This window comes from Pygocentrus nattereri, chromosome 7 (assembly GCF_015220715.1).
Source record: "Pygocentrus nattereri isolate fPygNat1 chromosome 7, fPygNat1.pri, whole genome shotgun sequence".
In the NCBI taxonomy this organism is placed as follows: Eukaryota; Metazoa; Chordata; class Actinopteri; order Characiformes; family Serrasalmidae; genus Pygocentrus; species Pygocentrus nattereri.
The window spans coordinates 199117-216806 of record NC_051217.1 but is presented as its reverse complement, the minus strand read 5'-3'; the positions used below and the strand labels follow the sequence as shown (position 1 = coordinate 216806).

At 40.2% G+C, this 17690-nt stretch overlaps 1 protein-coding gene across 2 annotated transcripts in view; it reads left to right on the top strand.

Moving 5' to 3' along the window:
• The window catches only part of reln (reelin), a 224008-nt gene that overhangs the window by 44627 nt on the left and 161691 nt on the right, over window positions 1-17690 (top strand). For both annotated transcript variants that reach the window (XM_037540124.1, XM_017717159.2), the window contains exon 3: window positions 13550-13685. In XM_037540124.1, coding sequence (XP_037396021.1) covers window positions 13550-13685 — 136 coding nt within the window. The remainder of the gene's footprint in view (window positions 1-13549; window positions 13686-17690) is intronic.

Sequence of the window (17690 nt, the reverse complement as noted above, 5' to 3'; positions counted from 1 at the left end):
GTGTGTGTGTGTGTGTGTGTTTGTGTGTGTGTTTGTTTGAAATGATCTTTATATAACATTCTAAGACTAGTGATTTTAATCAAATTGAATAAAAAATCATTTTAACAATCTCAGACATGAAAGGAAAAGCTATTCATTTGCATTTCATGGGGAGCTAGAAAAATGCCTAGAGTGTATTTTGCGATTACAACAGGGAAAAGGAGCTGGTTGTCATCATTTTTGGTTGCTGTGTCCTGGAGTGCATTTTTCACATACTTTCCTGTCTCAACCTAAAGAGCTCTCTCTCTCTTGCACTCGCTCTCTTTCCTCCACACATTTGCACCCTGCTTCTTGCTATTCCTGAATACTTAATATTTAATATGTAAACCATAATCCCTTTTACTGATGCAATGTCATCCAAATGCAACTTGCTCCCAACTATATCTTCTGTATGACTTTACCTTTTAGCAAAATAGTCACTAAAGGACATAGCATTGTATGCATATAATGAATTCATGTATGTTTGTTACAATCAAATCAACTTTCTTCTCATATTATTGTGCTCTGCTGTCATAATGGGAGCTGTGTTACTCTGTAAAGCATGCAGCAAGCAGCTTATTGTAATAATCTCTACAATGAACACCTAGATAGACCATTCTAACAAATTCCATCAAACCAAGAAACCATTAAAACAATCAGACATTAGCTATTTAAAACGATTATGCTATGATCTGTTAAACAAATGCATTAATAGGGAAAGCAATAATCTGAATATACAAACTCCATTCCCAGAAGAGTTTGGACATTTTGTAAAATGCAATAAAAACAAGAATATGTGATTTATTAATTTTCTTGAAACTTTATTTAACAAAAGATTTCCAATGTTTTCACTGACCAACTTAATTATTGCACTTTATAACACTTTATTTGTGTAAAACAAATAAAAACAAAATACGATGATTTGTAAATCCTTTTCAACTGATATTCAATTGAACACACTACAAAGACGAGATATTTAATGTTCAAACTGATAAACTTTATTGTTTTTTGCAAATATTCACTCATTTTGAATTTGATGCCTGCAAATTCAAAATGAGTGAATATTTGCAAAAAACAAAGTTTATCCGTGGTCATGTAAATTCAGATAGACAAACCTAAATTTACCCTGGAGAGGTTAATAGCTTGTCAGACAGGTTCAGTTACTCTGTGCAAAGGTTTTAGGTTGAGAAAATGACATATAAACCTATGTTTAGGCAACAAACTAATAATAATAATAATAATAATAATAACAATAATTAAACACTGACATTGGAATATGTTTCTCTGTGTAAGTTTAACCATTTTCAAAGCTCTCCTTGAGGAATCCCTGTATTTTCTCACTATCCAAAACCTAGTTTATCAAACCTTTCATCAGATGAAGTCCATGCAATGGCTAGGGTGCACCATAAAGTCAATCAGCAAACCATTGTTTTCCTAACTGTATCCATCTTACCAAGATATTCAAAACTGTTTTGTAAAACAGGTACGACACTGGCACTGGGGCAGTACCTCTCTTGTCACTGGGGTGGTACCCTCAGTGGTCCATCTCAGTACCTTTAGTCAGGGAAGATATCTGAACCATAATCCATTGAAATGATATTTTCTAAGTTGTACTGACTCCACACACCCCGCCTCGTCTGCAGGCTTTTAATTTATTGTTCTGTTTTAAAACATTAGTGTATAAAAAGATGCAAATGTCCATTTTTCCACTAGGAAAAACTTATTCAAGGACATTAAAACCGCTGTTGCACCTTTGAGGGTACACTTACATTGTTTGTACCTTGATGAAGGAATCATGTACGTGCATGGTACCTTTATTTCTAACAGTGTATAATAGATAAAGAGAACTCAATAAAACAAATTGTCTAATTATATATATATATATATATATATATATATATATATATATATGGTTTTTAGTGTTTTTCATCTATGTATTGTGTGTGTGAACCTTTGCTTTCCTGAACTGGTGTGACACTCCTGAGCAGCAGTGACTTCAACCTAATGGTCCTACACACTGACTTGGAAGAATCTTGGCCTGTTCCTTCTTAAGGAACTGCTTTAACTGTATTATGTTGGTGGGCTTTCTTGCATTAACGACACACTTTAGTTTCGACTTAACACTTCTACTGGATTAAGATCTGGACTTTGACTGAGCCATTCCAAAATGCAACACCGTAATATTCTCCTTTAGAATTTACAACTCTGGATACAATCAAGAAGTCATATCTCTATCAAACCGTGACAGCAAAACAGCCCCAAACCATGACACCCAAACCCTAACATTACATTAACAGCATTTGACTTACAATTTGATCATTTTACACAATTGGCCTGACTGCATGTCTTTTTGGACTGTGGGAGGAAACCGGAGGAAACCCACGCAGACACGGGGAGAACTCCACACAGAGAGGACCCCGGTCACCCGGCCGGGGAATCGAACCCAGGCCCTCCTTGCTGTGAGGCGACAGCGCTACCCACCACGCCACCGTGCCGCCCAAACCCAAACCCAAACCCAAACCCAAACCCAAACCCTAACCCTAACCCAAACCCTAACCCTAACCCTAACCCTAACCCTAACCCAAACCCTAACTCTAACTGCCATCATGCTTAGAAGCTGAGATGAAGGTCTTACGCTGGACTGCAGAATTCTCTTTTGCCAAACATAACATCTGTCCTTTATTTTCTGAGGTCAACAGAAATCTCTTCTGAATGAGACATGGCATGCACTTGAATGTGAGTGGTAAAGACTTTGAGGGTGAAGACTCTCTGAAGGGGGATGTTTTTTTATACAGGTCACTCAAAGTCCCACCTGACTGACATCCAATGAACTGAACCTCCTTACCCTAATTATCACCTATAACAAACTGATAATTCCAGAGGTGGTCCTTATGAAATATATCTTTTTAATGTAGACATGGTGTTATTCTTTTGACAAAGAACTTTAGCATTTTTTAGCTGTCCGATTGGTTTGATTTAGTCTATTTTACTCTGAATAAAATATTAAATCATTTTAGTCAAAGAAAGTAAATCAATGAAATTTTGGACATTCATGTAAATCAGGGGTGCACAACTTCTTTATCCTGGGGGTCGATTTCACATAGACACCTGCACCAGGGGGCCGCAAATTTATACATTATATTTTTATAGACTTGTCCACATTAATTTGTACTATAGTATGCTACTATACTATTATCACATAACATCAGATATTTAAAAGTGTCTTGGTCAGTGGGAGATATTGCAGCACTTTACTGACACTGACTAATGTCAGGTCTGCAAGTCTGAGCACCGCCTGCAGGTTCTCATCAGTTAATCTTGTTTGCAGGGGAGATTTATTCAGTTTCATTAAGGAAAACATTTGTTCACATATGTAAGCGCTTCCAAACACAGAGCTCTCTGTCTGTGCATTTGCTAATAGATTGGGAAACTGTTCTCTGTCCAGGGCTTGATAAAACTCTAGGAGCATCACCTCCCTGTGCTTACCTCTCATTGCTGCAGAGCACTGGAGTTCAGTTATTTCAAGTTGTAATTCACCATTTGCAGTTTCGGTATCTACAAAAAACGGATCTGCAGGTAATCTGAGTGCAGCCTGTTCATTCCTGAACTGCCCAAATCTTGTAGTGAACACTTATTTCATGTCTTCAAGCACACATCTGTGTCGACTCCAGCTATAGTCCTTGTGAGTAAAGGTCTCTTTGCACATTGGAAAATGTGTGAAATTCCCTTTCTTTAACTGAGTGGCAAAAATATTCAGTTTCATTTCAAATGCACAGACAGCCTCAAACAAGTGGCAAATGGATCTGTCTTTCCCCTGCAGTTTCAAACTGAGATCATTTACGTGTCCAGTTAGGTCTGTCAAAAAAGCCAGATTAGCAATCCAGTCAGTGTTTTCCATGACTGAGGTGTCCTTTCCCTTCTGCTGTAAGAACAGCTTGATTTCATTTTGCGGTGCAAAAAATCTTTTCAAAACATCACCACGACTCAGCCAACTCACCTCTGTGTGATGGATAACATCCCCATAGACTGCGCTGATGTCTTCCAGAAAAGACTGAAATTCTCTGTGGTTCAGTGATCTTGCATGGATAACATTAACGGCAGAAACAACAAAGTCCATTCCATCTTTAAATCACAAATGTTTTCCACACAGTGCGTCTTGGTGAATTATGCAGCGGTAGTGTTTAAGCTGCGCTGTGAGGTCTGGTCCTAGGTGCCTCTGTAGATAGCCGGTGAAGCCATTCGTCTCTCCAATCATGGAAGGAGCCCCATCAGTCGTTACGGCTGATAGCTTGCTCCATATGGTACATTTAGTTTCTCCACTGTTTTTTTGAAAGCACTGAAAATCTCAAACCCAGTTGTTCTACCAGACAAGGGCACTACTGCTCCAAGTTCTTGATAGATTTGAATGTATCAGTGACACCATGGATGAATATTGAGAGCTGTGCTGTATCGGTATTGTATGTGCTCTCATCCAAATCAACAGAAAAATGTATGAGGTCATTTATTTTGCTTTTCAACTGGCAGTATGAATTGCTAGCCATATCAAAAATGCATCGCTGGATGGTTGTTCTTGAGATACTTATGTTTTTAGAAGCATCTTTGACTTGTAGGCAAAGTACAGTTGCAAGAAAAAGTATGTGAACTTTTTGGGATTACTTGGATTTCTGCATAAATTGGTCATTAAATGTGTTCTGATCAAACACAGTCTACTTAAACTATTACCGCACAAAAAACGATACAACCCCAATTCCAGTGAATTTGGGACGTTGTGTAAAACATAAATAAAACAGAATACGATGATTTGCAAATCCTTTTCAACCCATATTCAACTGAATACACTACAAAGACGAGATATTTAATGTTCAAATGGATAAACTTTATTGTTTTTTGCAAATATTCACTCATTTTGAATTTGATGCCTGCAACACGTTCCAGAGAAGTTGGGACAGGGGCGTGTTTCCCACTGTGTTACATCACCTTTCCTTTAACACTCAATAAGCGTTTGGGAACTGAGGACACTGATTGTTGGAGCTTTGTAGGTGGAATTCTTTCCCATTCCTGCTTGATGTCCAGCTTCAGCTGCTCAGCAGTCCGGGGGTCTCCGCTGTCGTATTTTGAGCTTCATAATGCGCCACACATTTTCAATGGGAGACGGTCTGGACTGCAGGCAGGTCAGTCTAGTACCCACACTCTTTTACTACGAAGCCACGCTGTTGTAACACGTGCAGAATGTGGCTTGGCATCGTCTTGCTTTAGGTCAGTGCTGGTTTTCTGCCTTGCCGCTTACCTGCAGAGATTTCTCCAGATTCTCTGAATCTTTTGATGATATTATGGACTGTAGATGATGAAATCCCTAAATTCCTGCAGTTGCACGTTGAGAAACGTTGATCTTAAACTGTTGGACTATTTGCTCACGCAGTTGTTCACTAAGTGGTGAACCTCGCCCGTCCTTGCTTGTGAACGACTGAGCCTTTCAGGGACGCTCCCTTTATACCCAATCATGACACTCACCTGTTTCCAATTAACCTGTTCACCTGTGGAACGTTCCAAACAGGTGTTTTTTGAGCATTCCTCAACTTTCCCAGTCTTTTGTTGCCCATGTCCCAACTTCTTTGGAACGTGTTGCAGCCATCAAATTCAAAATGAGTGAATATTTGCAAAAAACAATAAAGTTTATCCGTTTGAACATTAAATATCTCGTCTTTGAAGTGTATTTGATTGAATACGGGTTGAAAAGGATTTGCAAATCATTGTATTCTGTTTTTATTTATGTTTTACACGACGTCCCAACTTCACTGGAATTTGGGTTGAATGTTTTCATGTTTTTATTGAACACAACATGTGAGCATTCACAGTGCAGGGTGGAAAAAGTATGTGAACCCCTAGGCTAATGATTTCTCCAGCAGCTAATTGGAGCCAGGAGTCAGCCAACCTGGAGTCCAATCAATGTGATGAGATTGGATATGTTGGTTAAAGCTGCCCTGCCCTATAAAAAAAACACACACCAGTTTTGAGTTTGCTGTTCTGAAGAAGCATTGCCTGATGTGAACCAAGCCTTGACCATAAAGACCTATGTTCAAGAATTGACTTACACGAAGCTGGAAAGGGTTATAAAAGTATCTCTAAAAGCCTTGATGTTCACGTGTCCACGGTAAGACAGGCTGTCTACAAATGGATAAAGTTCAGCACTGTTGCTGCTCTCCCGGCGTGGTCGTCCTGTAAATATGAGTTTCAGCGAAAGATGTACAGAAATCTCTGACACATGCTGACATTTTTGTTGACAAATCTACAATAAGTAAAACATTAAACAAGGATGAAGTTCATGGGAGGACACCATCGAGGGAGTGACTCCATCCATTTTCTGCCGCTTCTCCGTCAGGGTCGCAGGGGATGCTGGAGCCTATCCCAGCAGTCTTTGGGCAGGATACACCCTGGACAGGTCACCAGTCCATCAACAGGGCAGACAGACAGACACACACCCAGGGGTAATTTAGCATGCCCAATCGGCCTGACTGCATGTCTTTGGACTGTGGGAGGAAAGCAGAGAACCCAGAGGAAACCCACACAGACACAGGGAGAACATGCAAACTCCACACAGAGAGGACCCCGGTCACCCGGCCGGGGAATCGAACCCAGGCCCTCCTCGCTGTGAGGCGACAGCGCTACCCACCACGCCACCGTGCCGCCCGGGAGTGGCTCCTATCCAAAAAAAACATTGCTGCACATTTGAAGTTTGCAAAAGAGCATCTAGATGTTCCACAGCACTACTGGCAACATATTCTGTGGACAGATGAAACCAAAATTGAGTTGTTTGGAAGGAACACACAGAGCTATGTGAGGAGAAAAAAAGGCACAGCACACCAACATCAAAACCTCATCCCAACTGTGCAGTATGGTGGAGGGGGCATCATGCTTTGCTGACTCAGGGCCTGGACAGATTACTGTCATCAATGGAAAAATGAATTCTGTCTGCCAACTGAAGCTCAACAGAGGATGGGTGATGCAACAGGACAATGACCCAAAACATAGAAGTAAATCAACAACAGAAGAAAATCCACCTTCTGCAGTGGCCCAGTCAGAGTCCTGACCTCAACCTGACTGAGATGCTGTGGCATGACCTCAAGAGAGCGATTTACACCAGACATCCCAAGAATATTGCTGACCTGAAACAGTTTTGTAAAGAGGAATGGTCGAGAATTCCTCCTGACCGCTGTGCAGGTGTGATCTGCAACTACAGGAAACATTTGGTTGAGGTTATTGCTGCCAAAGGAGGGTCAACCGGTTATTAAATCCAAAGGTTCACCAAAGGTTCGTCTCTTTTCGAACACGCCTTGTTGACTCACCAGTTGCTTTATCAGTCTTCTTCTTTTGTTTTCTCTCCTCACCTTGTAATTCGCTGAGATTTGGGTGTTTTGTTTCGTAATGTCTCTGTAAATTATATTCCTTAGCCACGGCCATGCATTCCAAACACACCAGACATGAGAAAACGCCATGGTTTGCTTCATAAAAGAAGTACTTGGCTGTCCATTCTGTGTTAACTTTCCTATATTCGAGTTTTTTTTTACTAGTTCTTGGTTTTGACGAAGACATGCTGCTACTGAAGTAACTATGATCAACCTATTAATCGCTGGCTGGTTTCGGTTTTGTTGCCGCAGTTTTGGGAATAGCTTAATGAAACGCAGAACCGCGTTTACTACGTGAACATACGTTATTGACTATGGATGGGAGAAGGAGTCAAGTGCTTGAAAGTAAACACTAGGGGGCAGTGTTTCGATTTTTAAAACAGTATTAATGAGTACTTCTCCTTTCAAAACAACTACATATCTTCTATACCAGATTTGAAAAAGAAAAAATATTTTGTGCATTGCTTTCAAAAACCTACATAAAAGTACACTAATGCTAAAAGAACTTTGCATTTCTATACAGGCATGTTTTCCTATAACGAGAAAAGCCACATTATAATCAAAGCTGATGAACAGCCTGGTCATTGGCCATTTCAGACATGTGCATGAGTCCTGAAGCTCAAAACAGCTGGCTGACTGACCGACAAAAAGGAAAATGAGTATTTTTAAAAAAGGACATGTTTTGTCTGTCCAGACAAAAAAACGGATAACCGAGTTTTAAAAAGCTCCACAGTGAAGTTTTCCAAAGGCTCACACTGTAAAAATGTGACTAATGGTTACTTGAAAGAAATTATGACAAGTGACACATAATACAATTGAATAAATTTTACTTACCTAAACTTTGATTAAAATGCATTAAATAAGTGACCTAATTTAAGGAAAAAGTAAATGTTAATAAAAGCAAGTTAAAATGTGTTGTATTTAGTAATAGTATGTCACATTATGAGTTAATGTAGCCCAAAAATATTGAGTAAATACAAATTAATTTAACAAGGAAAATTTTGTATTATCTACCAAAATTGTTTTATATTTACTCACTATCTGCAGAAAATGTATTTGCATTTACTAAATATCTGGCAAAAACGCAGGGCAGACAGACAGACAGACAGACAGACAGACAGACAGACATACACAGTCACACACACACACACACACACTCACAGCTAGGGGCAATTTAGCATGTCTAATTGGCCTGACTGCATATCTTGTGGGAGAAAACCAAAGTACCTGGTGGAAACCCACACAGACACGGGGAGAATATACAGTAAATAGATAGAATTAGTTAATAGATATACTATTAACGTAATTGCAGTCTATCAGTGATGAACACAGTACAACCATATGACACATTACAGTATTTTATTGCAAAGTTCAACCCGTAAGGAATTATAATTAGTTAGCATAGATTTAACAGTCAACAACTGCTTACAGTAAATTACAAAGGAAACAACAAATAACACCCATTACAATCCAAGGTACAGACTATATTGATGAACTTCCAGAAAGACTGAAGAAGGTGCTCAACATAGGAAGGAGTCTCATACGGACACAATGTTGGATGATTCCTGGAACTAGAAGTGTGCACTGCCACCAGTTCTGCATGAGAACTCACATACTGTCCATCAGGAGTTCAGTAGGGACCTTCACGACCCTCTCTGTAGCCAGAAAACAAAAACAAAGTAAAAGTTAGAGTAACTGATTTGCTTGAGCATGATGCCTACGCAAAGATAAACACAAGGCCTTCAGCTGTTAAACTGAGCTCCAATGTAGTAAATATACGAGAAACAATCGTTCAGCATTCACACCAATTTCCCCTCTCTTTATCTTGTTTGGTCAGCTTCCATAAATGACTGGTTTTACTGGATAGATGAGCCATTGTCTCTGACTTTGCATCTACAAGGTAGGAGTGTCTAATAGAGTGAACAGTGAGTGCACACTCCAGCAGCACTGCTGTGTCTGATCCACTCATACAAGCACTAACACCAGCATTAGTGTCGCTGCATGCTGAGAAAGTTTCAATGTTTCAAATACATGTTAAAATACATAATACTGACCATGTCATGCGCTAAAATCAAAATGAAAATATTAGGCACAATATGTACTAATATTACAAAGAGCAATACCGTAATGACAGTATAAATTAAAGTATCTGGGACATTTTCTGGCCAGTTGAGAGCCAGAAGCAGCAGTTGGCGGCTGTAAAAGATAAAATATTTGGTAAAGGTTTAAAAGACTAGCTTCAACAACTGAAACAGATACAGGCAGGTTTATGTTGGCTAACGGCATTTGTATAAGCATTCAAGCCTCTCGTATCTGGTAAACATGCTGCTTTTATAGCTTAGAGATATGATTCTGGAGTCGGTAATCAGCCAGAAGCAGGGTGGATAAAATACACAGCGTCTTAGTTGTTGCGTGAGACAGGTGTTGTTAATATTACTCGTGAAAAGGTATTCAGTCAACATCTGTACTTGAGTCAACAAACTCCATTAGAAAACATTTAAAACCATCACAAAACTGTTATTTCCCAGAGGCTATTAGTCAGTCATGAGAAAGACAGACAGAGTAATAATGAGTTATTTTAAATTGACTCCAGTTAAAGACAGACATATTCATCTTAGACGATTACAGATGTAGAAAAATGAGCGTAAACAAACAGAAACACGCCAGAGAAAGAGCAGAAGCTGCTTCCATACCTGAGAAATGCTGCTGGTAGATGTAGGGAATGTGGAGCTGACCAGTTAAGGTGGGTAAGTTAACCGCTAGAAAAAAAGATCACGGTTAAGCCTGAGAACAGTGACATAACCAGATTTCACATAAACGGGTTTCACAAACGTCAGTGTGATAAAGGATTGTCAGCATGTAAAATCACTTGGCAGCTAGTTGCCAAATAGGTCAGTTGACCTCATTAAATGAGTGTTTTAACTGCACTGGTCAGTGTGTGGTCTCTCCCTCAGATTTACGCGTTTATCCTCTGAGCTCGTGTGAGAGCAGCAGCATGCGCTCTGCGGTGGGCGAGCCGGTTAGCCTGCTAAGCTAAGAGCCCCACACATCGCAGACCGTAGTTAGCTAGCTTGGCTACTTTTCTGTCATTCGGCCTGTCAGCGTCTCCCATTCAGGTTAGAGTCCATCACGGTCAGCACAGGTTAGAGTCCATCACAGTCAGCACAGGTTAGAGTCCATCACGGTCAGCACAGGTTAGAGTCAATCACGGTCAGCACAGGTTAGAGTCAATCATGGTCAGCACAGGTTAGAGTCCATCACAGTCAGCACAGGTTAGAGTCCATCACGGTCATCACAGGTTAGAGTCCATCACGGTCAGCACAGGGCAGAGTCCATCATGGTCAGCACAGGTTAGAGTCCATCACAATGAACACAGGTTAGAGTCCATCACGGTCATCACAGGTTAGAGTCCATCACGGTCAGCACAGGTTAGAGTCCATCACAATCAACACAGGTTAGAGTCCATCACAATCAGCACAGGTTAGAGTCCATCACGGTCAGCACAGGTTAGAGTCAATCACAGTCAGCACAGGTTAGAGTCCATCACGGTCAGCACAGGTTAGAGTCCATCACGGTCAGCACAGGTTAGAGTCCATCACGGTCAGCACAGGTTAGAGTCTACCGCTGTCAGCACAGGTTAGAGTCCATTGCAGTCAGCACAGGTTAGAGTCCATCACGGTCAGCACAGGTTAGCCGGAGTGACCCAGTCATTCAGCAGAGATATTGACTTGGCCTAAGCTAAGTATACGTAGCTAGCTTTGCTAGCTAGCAGCTCTAGTTGGAAGTGCACACACAGTTTATTAAACCATAAATTCTGTAATGTTTCACTTTAAATTTGTAATTTAGCTGAAAACGACGTCTCACATTTTGTGACAGCAGTCATCTAAAAGACCTGACTCACTGGCGATCTCGCTAACTTAGCTAACTTACGCTAACTGTTAGCAAGTGATGCTCATTTTCGTTTTTACATATGAAGAGTTCAACATGCACAAATTACAGAGTTAAGTTTGAATAATTATCCAATTGAAAAGCTGCTGCTACGTCAAATAAACCAATGATTCCTTCATCAAACGCATTTTGATTCCTTTCGATGTTTCCAGGCGTGCTCTAGGTGCTCAATACGGGTGGAATCCAGTCTCCTCAAAACGGGGTGAATCTCACATCAGAGCCCATCGCGTCTGCAAGTACCTCAACAGTCCAGGACAGGCTTCTCCTCAATCAAAACTAAAGCGCAGTAGAACAGCTGCTGGCGTAAATTTGACATGTTTGGTAGCTTCATTAGCTTAAAGAATGGGCAACTGCCACGGCAACATACTTGGAAATTGTTTGTTTCCTAGCAATAATTAAAAAGGTCTTGCCTTTGGAAGTTGGAGGACTGCAAGCCCTGAAACGTGTGGTCACTGATGTCAATGAGGCACAGAATGCCTTGGGCAGAAATGTGAGGTCATTGAAACCTGTGACCTCCCAATGAGTAAAACCTGTCGATTTTCTGCATCGTAATTGTTCCTGATAAAACATAACTAAATTCTACTCACAGCTCATTTTATTCAACCAAAACTGCATCAAATGCAATTAATAAAACATTCAAATTAATTGGATTCAGCTCAGTTTGATGTCTAACTGAACATAGTCTTTTTTATTATGTAGAGGTTACTGTTAGTTATTTAGTAAAAATGAACCCCAGTCCCACTTTTTGCATTGCAGTTTTGGAAAAAATAAAAAGTCATAACATCATTTTTGTGCATAATGTTCTTGTCCAGTCATATGTTTATCTTCAGCAAACTGAAATTTAAAAGCATTTAATAATATGGATGCTGATAATCTCTATCTGCACGATCATTTACACAGAATACAGTGAATATGTGACGGGGGCGAGGAAGCGGACGCATGTGCGAGATTTATTAAGGGCAAATCCAGGGTCATAGTTGAGACAGTCCAGGGTCAGAGATCCAACACAGATTGATCGGGGGTTAGGGTTAGGGTTAGGGTTAGGGTTGCTGTGATTTTCGTGTTTCTGTCTACTGTGTCATCTGTTTGGATGTTATTATGTTTTATGTTTCCTGTGCGACTAACTGTGATCGGTAAGCGTCTTTGGGTCCTCGGAAAGCGCTATATAAATGTCATATAGCAGAGAGCAGAGATGAAGCAACTCTGTCTCTACGTGACCCTGGTGAGGGATACATAAAGGTGTGCTGTCAACAGGAAGTATGACCATATACACCTTGGCAGCTTTTCCAGTATCGAGCCAAAAGGTTCTCAGGGCCGTACTGGGCCACTCTGTGCTTGTCCACATTTGTGAGACCAGTTACGGTTTAGTCTTCTTCTTCCATTCTGTTGTTCTGTTGTATCACTAAATCAGAACCAGGAAATGCCCAAGAAAACTACACAAATGCATGGCTAACTGCTAACAGGCTAATAGCAACATACACGACACCCCCCACAAAGACGTTTGACTCCGTCTGTCACTCCTTTATCCTCTAAACTGGTGTTGTTTGAGCATCTGTTATTAAAACAGGCTGTATTGCAGTGAGTTTCACCTGTAGCTGGATAAGATGGATGGATGGATGGATGGATGGATGGATGGATGGATGGATGGACAGATCTTTATTGATCCCTAAGGCAAATTGCAGTGGTTTTAGATTGAAGCTCTGATGTTTATTGAAAGGCAGATTTAAAATTGTGCACTGCTTTTGTTTATTTGAGCAAACTGAATTCATTTGAATGCTTTAGCTTTGAAGTAGAGCAGCAGGATGTTGTGGCACAATACCGATATAAACAGCACCATCAGCAAACAGCTACGTCGTTACCTCATCCCGCTGAACGGTTCTGTGGCCTTGAGTACGGTTAACTGTGCCAAAAAAAACAAACAAAACCCAGGCTGAGCCCAGTTTTAAGTGTTCCGTGTCGACCCGTGTCCATGTGGAAACCTCTTCGGAACAGTTATGCTCAGAACCATTCAGCCCTGCAGTGGAGAAGAGGCCGTGTGTATAGTGTGCTGTTTTGTGTGTGTGTGTGTTACGTATAGGTTAATCTCATTGAAGTGGGCTCACTTGCCAGTTGCTCTATGTCCCTCAATGCTTTTCTTTCATGCTTATGATTAATGATCATCCTCTCTCCCTCTCTCTCAGGAGTGATGTCAGAGCGACAGTTTGGGACTCAGTTTGTGTGCAGTGTGGTGGCATCTCATGTCAGTCATCTTCCCACAACCAGTCTCAGCTTTGTGTGGATCGCCCCGCCACCCGGCACAGGCTGTGTGAATTTCCTGTAAGTGTGCTATCAGCATGAACACTTGTATTATCTGGCAAAAGTATGACCTTACCCACGTATGTGTAATATAGAAGGAATACATAAAACATTCTATAAGGGATAATGCAACGTGAGAAAGGCAGATGGTTGGAAATCATGCTAATAATAATTCTACACTGCTGGTGTAGACAATCAGTTGCACTGTGGAGTCGCACAGCACCACAGGACAGGCGCAAATATCTGGGGTGGTCATGATGGGGGGGTTAACGCAAAGTGAAAATGGGATAAGTGATAGATATTTTGCCTTTGTGTGTGAAAGAATGTATGTGTGTGTATTTGTAAATACAAATTAGATGAAGGAGAGTGTTATGTGTATTTGCGGTCAAGATATTGTGTATGTTTACATGTGTGTGTGTGCGTGTGTGTGTGTGGGTGTGTTTGTGTCATTTGCAACAGCAAGGTAATATTTACAAAACACATAGCCCAGGTCATAGGAGGTCTCCTGGCTAGTCTCTGCACTCCCCTCCTTCACAAAACACAAAGCAAATGTTACTAAATATGTTACAGTCTTACATACATAAAAGTCATATTTCATTCACAGTGTATAGTGCATGACTGGGAGACTGATGGAGTGTGTTATTTCTAAATCGAGCAGTTTACATATGTAATGATGGGAAGCTAAGTAAGTATTATCAGTTATGCCTTACCAGCCTGATGATGTGGGCTGATTGTAACCCTAAATACTTTTTCAGAATATTTAGAAAAAATAATAATAATGGAAAAAGTGACTGCGCTGGAGAAAGTGTGCTCAAAATGTCAATCCAACTTACAAATATACAGATATTTAGTCTCTCTATATTAAAAGACTTATTTTAGTAAACAGTGAAGTAATTTATTTGATGATGATTTTAATAGTCCAATAAATCTATTAAACTCTCTCGCCATTTGGTCACATAACTGTTTGTCTTTAATTTGAGTCTACTGAAACCCTGAACATTTCTTCCCATAATTCTGTGATGATCTCTTAACACTGCAGCTTGACTTGCGAGCAGAACCAGTGGTAGTGCTACAGCAAAGCTTCAGTCTTTTTCGATCATATCTCCTACACCGTTGGGTCACAGAGATCTTTCTATTGTCTCATGACCCACAAAAAAGTCCGATAACCTTTTTTTTGCCAAATCACACACATTTTGGAGTCCAAATTAGACCCTGAGTTTTCACTGTAGTTTTGGAAGAGTTTAATGAGAATCAGTGTGGAAACAGTGATGAGTCTAACAAACAGCAGTGAGTGGTTCACTGACTTTATAACAACTGTGGTTTGGCCATAGACTTACTGTGAGATGCTACACCAGCAGTGTCCAGTCATATCTGTAAAGGGCTGGTGTGGCTACAGGTTTTCACTCTAACAGACTAACAGCAACTGATTAAACAGGTGGAGTCCGGAGTGTTCCAGCTTGTTTGGGGTGAAAACCTGCAGCCACACTGGCCCTTTGCAGATGGGATTGGACACCCCTACGCTACTCTAATGCTGCCCAGAGCAACTTTGACTTCTTGAGATATAATATTACAGGTATGCAGCACATAAACTATAGGATAACATACAGCATAACTATGATAAAATATGATGGTTTATAGGTTAATTAACAGATTATGATTGTAAAATGCTTAATTGTTTCTTTTTATTTACGCCACTAATGTGGCCAGCTAAACCCACAGGCTTTAATTTAGTTTCAGTGGCTGCTCAGTTTAGGCTGTAGGCTCTGTAGTTAGCTATTTTTGTGATTTGATGAGAAATTAATGGTAGTTCAAAGTTGTATTTATCAACTACAAGCAGCATAAGAATAAATAAGATTTAAACACTTAAAAAATATGTTCCTATGGGGAGAGTTCGGGGGGAGAACTCGGACAGTTGAGACCTGAGAGATAAGGCTGAACTCATTGTTTTGGCCTAGAGGAGAGAAGGAGTGCAGCGGAGTGCGCACTCACTTTTTCTGGGGTGATGGGCGCTTTAATGGCTCTCAAGCCAATTTCATTTATTCTGTTTCACCTTTGTTAAACTTTTTCTTATTTAGCATGATTTTTATCTTGATTTTTATTTTTCATATTTCTTTCATTATCATAAAATATTTTTGTCCAGCGGTTTCATCCAATAAACTGGCAAAACTCCTTTTGGACTTTGGACCGGTTGTTTTCTCACCCCGACGGACAATTTTCTATTTTTACTGCAGAGTCTTGTTTCTACCATGGTCTGCCACATCTCCAGCCAATGAACTTGTTCAGAAGTCCATAATTAGCTAATTCAGCGGCATTAGTGTTAGGTGAGCAGACGGGCAGCATGTTATGTTGGAACTAGTTTTAAACGTGAAAATAAATGATCAAGCAGACACTGCTGTTCCAGAGAGTGCTATTTATCACATAAATAGAGTGTCCTTATGGGAACAAGAAGCACTGTGTCTAAGTGCTCATGAAGATGAAGAAATAAGCTTAGAGAGCCAGGCATGACAGCTGTGGCCTTAATGCAGCTGTAGCATGTAATATAGTACAATTCTGCTTTGATGAACAGTATGCAGATTTTTCATAAACTAGTTTTAACCAAATGCAAAAAACACACATCAGTTATATACACAAATGTTAGAATATGCAGATACACACATTAATTCTTATATTCTACTTGAGGCATGGAAGCTCGGCCCAGGCGTGCTCTGTGAGTTAATGTATGATGGTGCTTAAAAACGTGAAACTCACAGCAACAGAAAACTTGTTTCCCTGCATTCATTCATTCTTACAGCTCAAGGACATCTGCATGTATTTGTATGGGTGTATGTTTGTGAAGAAGAGGCTACGTGAGTGAGAGACATTTTGCCCACCTAGAAGAGAACTTGCACTTTTTTCAATGTCTAGAGTCATCGTTTTTGTTTTTATGGATACAAGCTCCTTGAAAACAAGCGTTAAAAAGACTCCGTGGATACTGCGCTCAGTCTTAGCTCATGATTTGTTTATTTATTTATTAAACCTCCCTCTGTGGAGCACAGGCATCTGCTGACAAGAATGCCTTAATCGCTTGACGTAGTTGTCTCGCTAAAGAGAGAGTAACAGTGCACGTATCTGTGTTCAACCTGCTGCCCCTTTTTCAAAGCACTGCCTCAGAGCCAGCATACGTGTAAAAGAAAAGGCACAATTGAATTAGAGGAGGGAAGTGCACAGGCGTTCATCTCATTAGGGCTAATTGAAAAGGAATGAAGGCCTGTTCTGTAATCACTACAGCAAATGCTGGCCACCATCTGTTCGGTGAAGGCTCAGCAATACACCATTAGATGCCTGCACTCTATGCCGTAATGGATTTCACCTTGGAGTTTTTGCTCGTCATTGTGCTATTTAAAAAAAAAAAAAACAAGGAATAATTGCTTTGCCATTGTTTTACAGACATTAAGCCTCCGTACAACAATACACAAATAAAATGAGCTTAGGCATTTCATTTGAAGTGTTAGTAAATTGTGGAGACTCTTATTAGTCATGTGATTTAGCTGCTAGATCACAGAAACTTGAAATGTGAAGAAATATAACTAAATTTTGACCAACACTGTCAAGTGGGTAATTAATTACTCAATAAGCTCCATATCTGTGAATATTATTAATACTTGTCTTGCTTATTAGGAGCTTTTTCCCTTTATATGTACAGGATTGTGCAAACTGGCAGTCATTCATTTTTAGTGTTAGACAAAAGCAGAAAATATTTATTTAACAGAAAATTAAACATAGACTCTTCAAACCTAAAAATATCAAATCTAACGGTTTTTCATTTGTCCACTCTTTACTTTGTGCACCCAACTGCGACTTTGACTCTTCAATCTTAGTCTTCAAACCGAGTTACAGCTTTGTCTTCCAAGCATTCCTGTCACGGTACAGGAACCCCTCTGTTCTTAGAGAAAATAACATGGACAAAAGTCATTTTGTGTGTGTGTGTGTGTGTGTGTGTGTGTGTGTGTGTGTGTGTGCAGTCACAGCATGGTTGTTCTAACATTA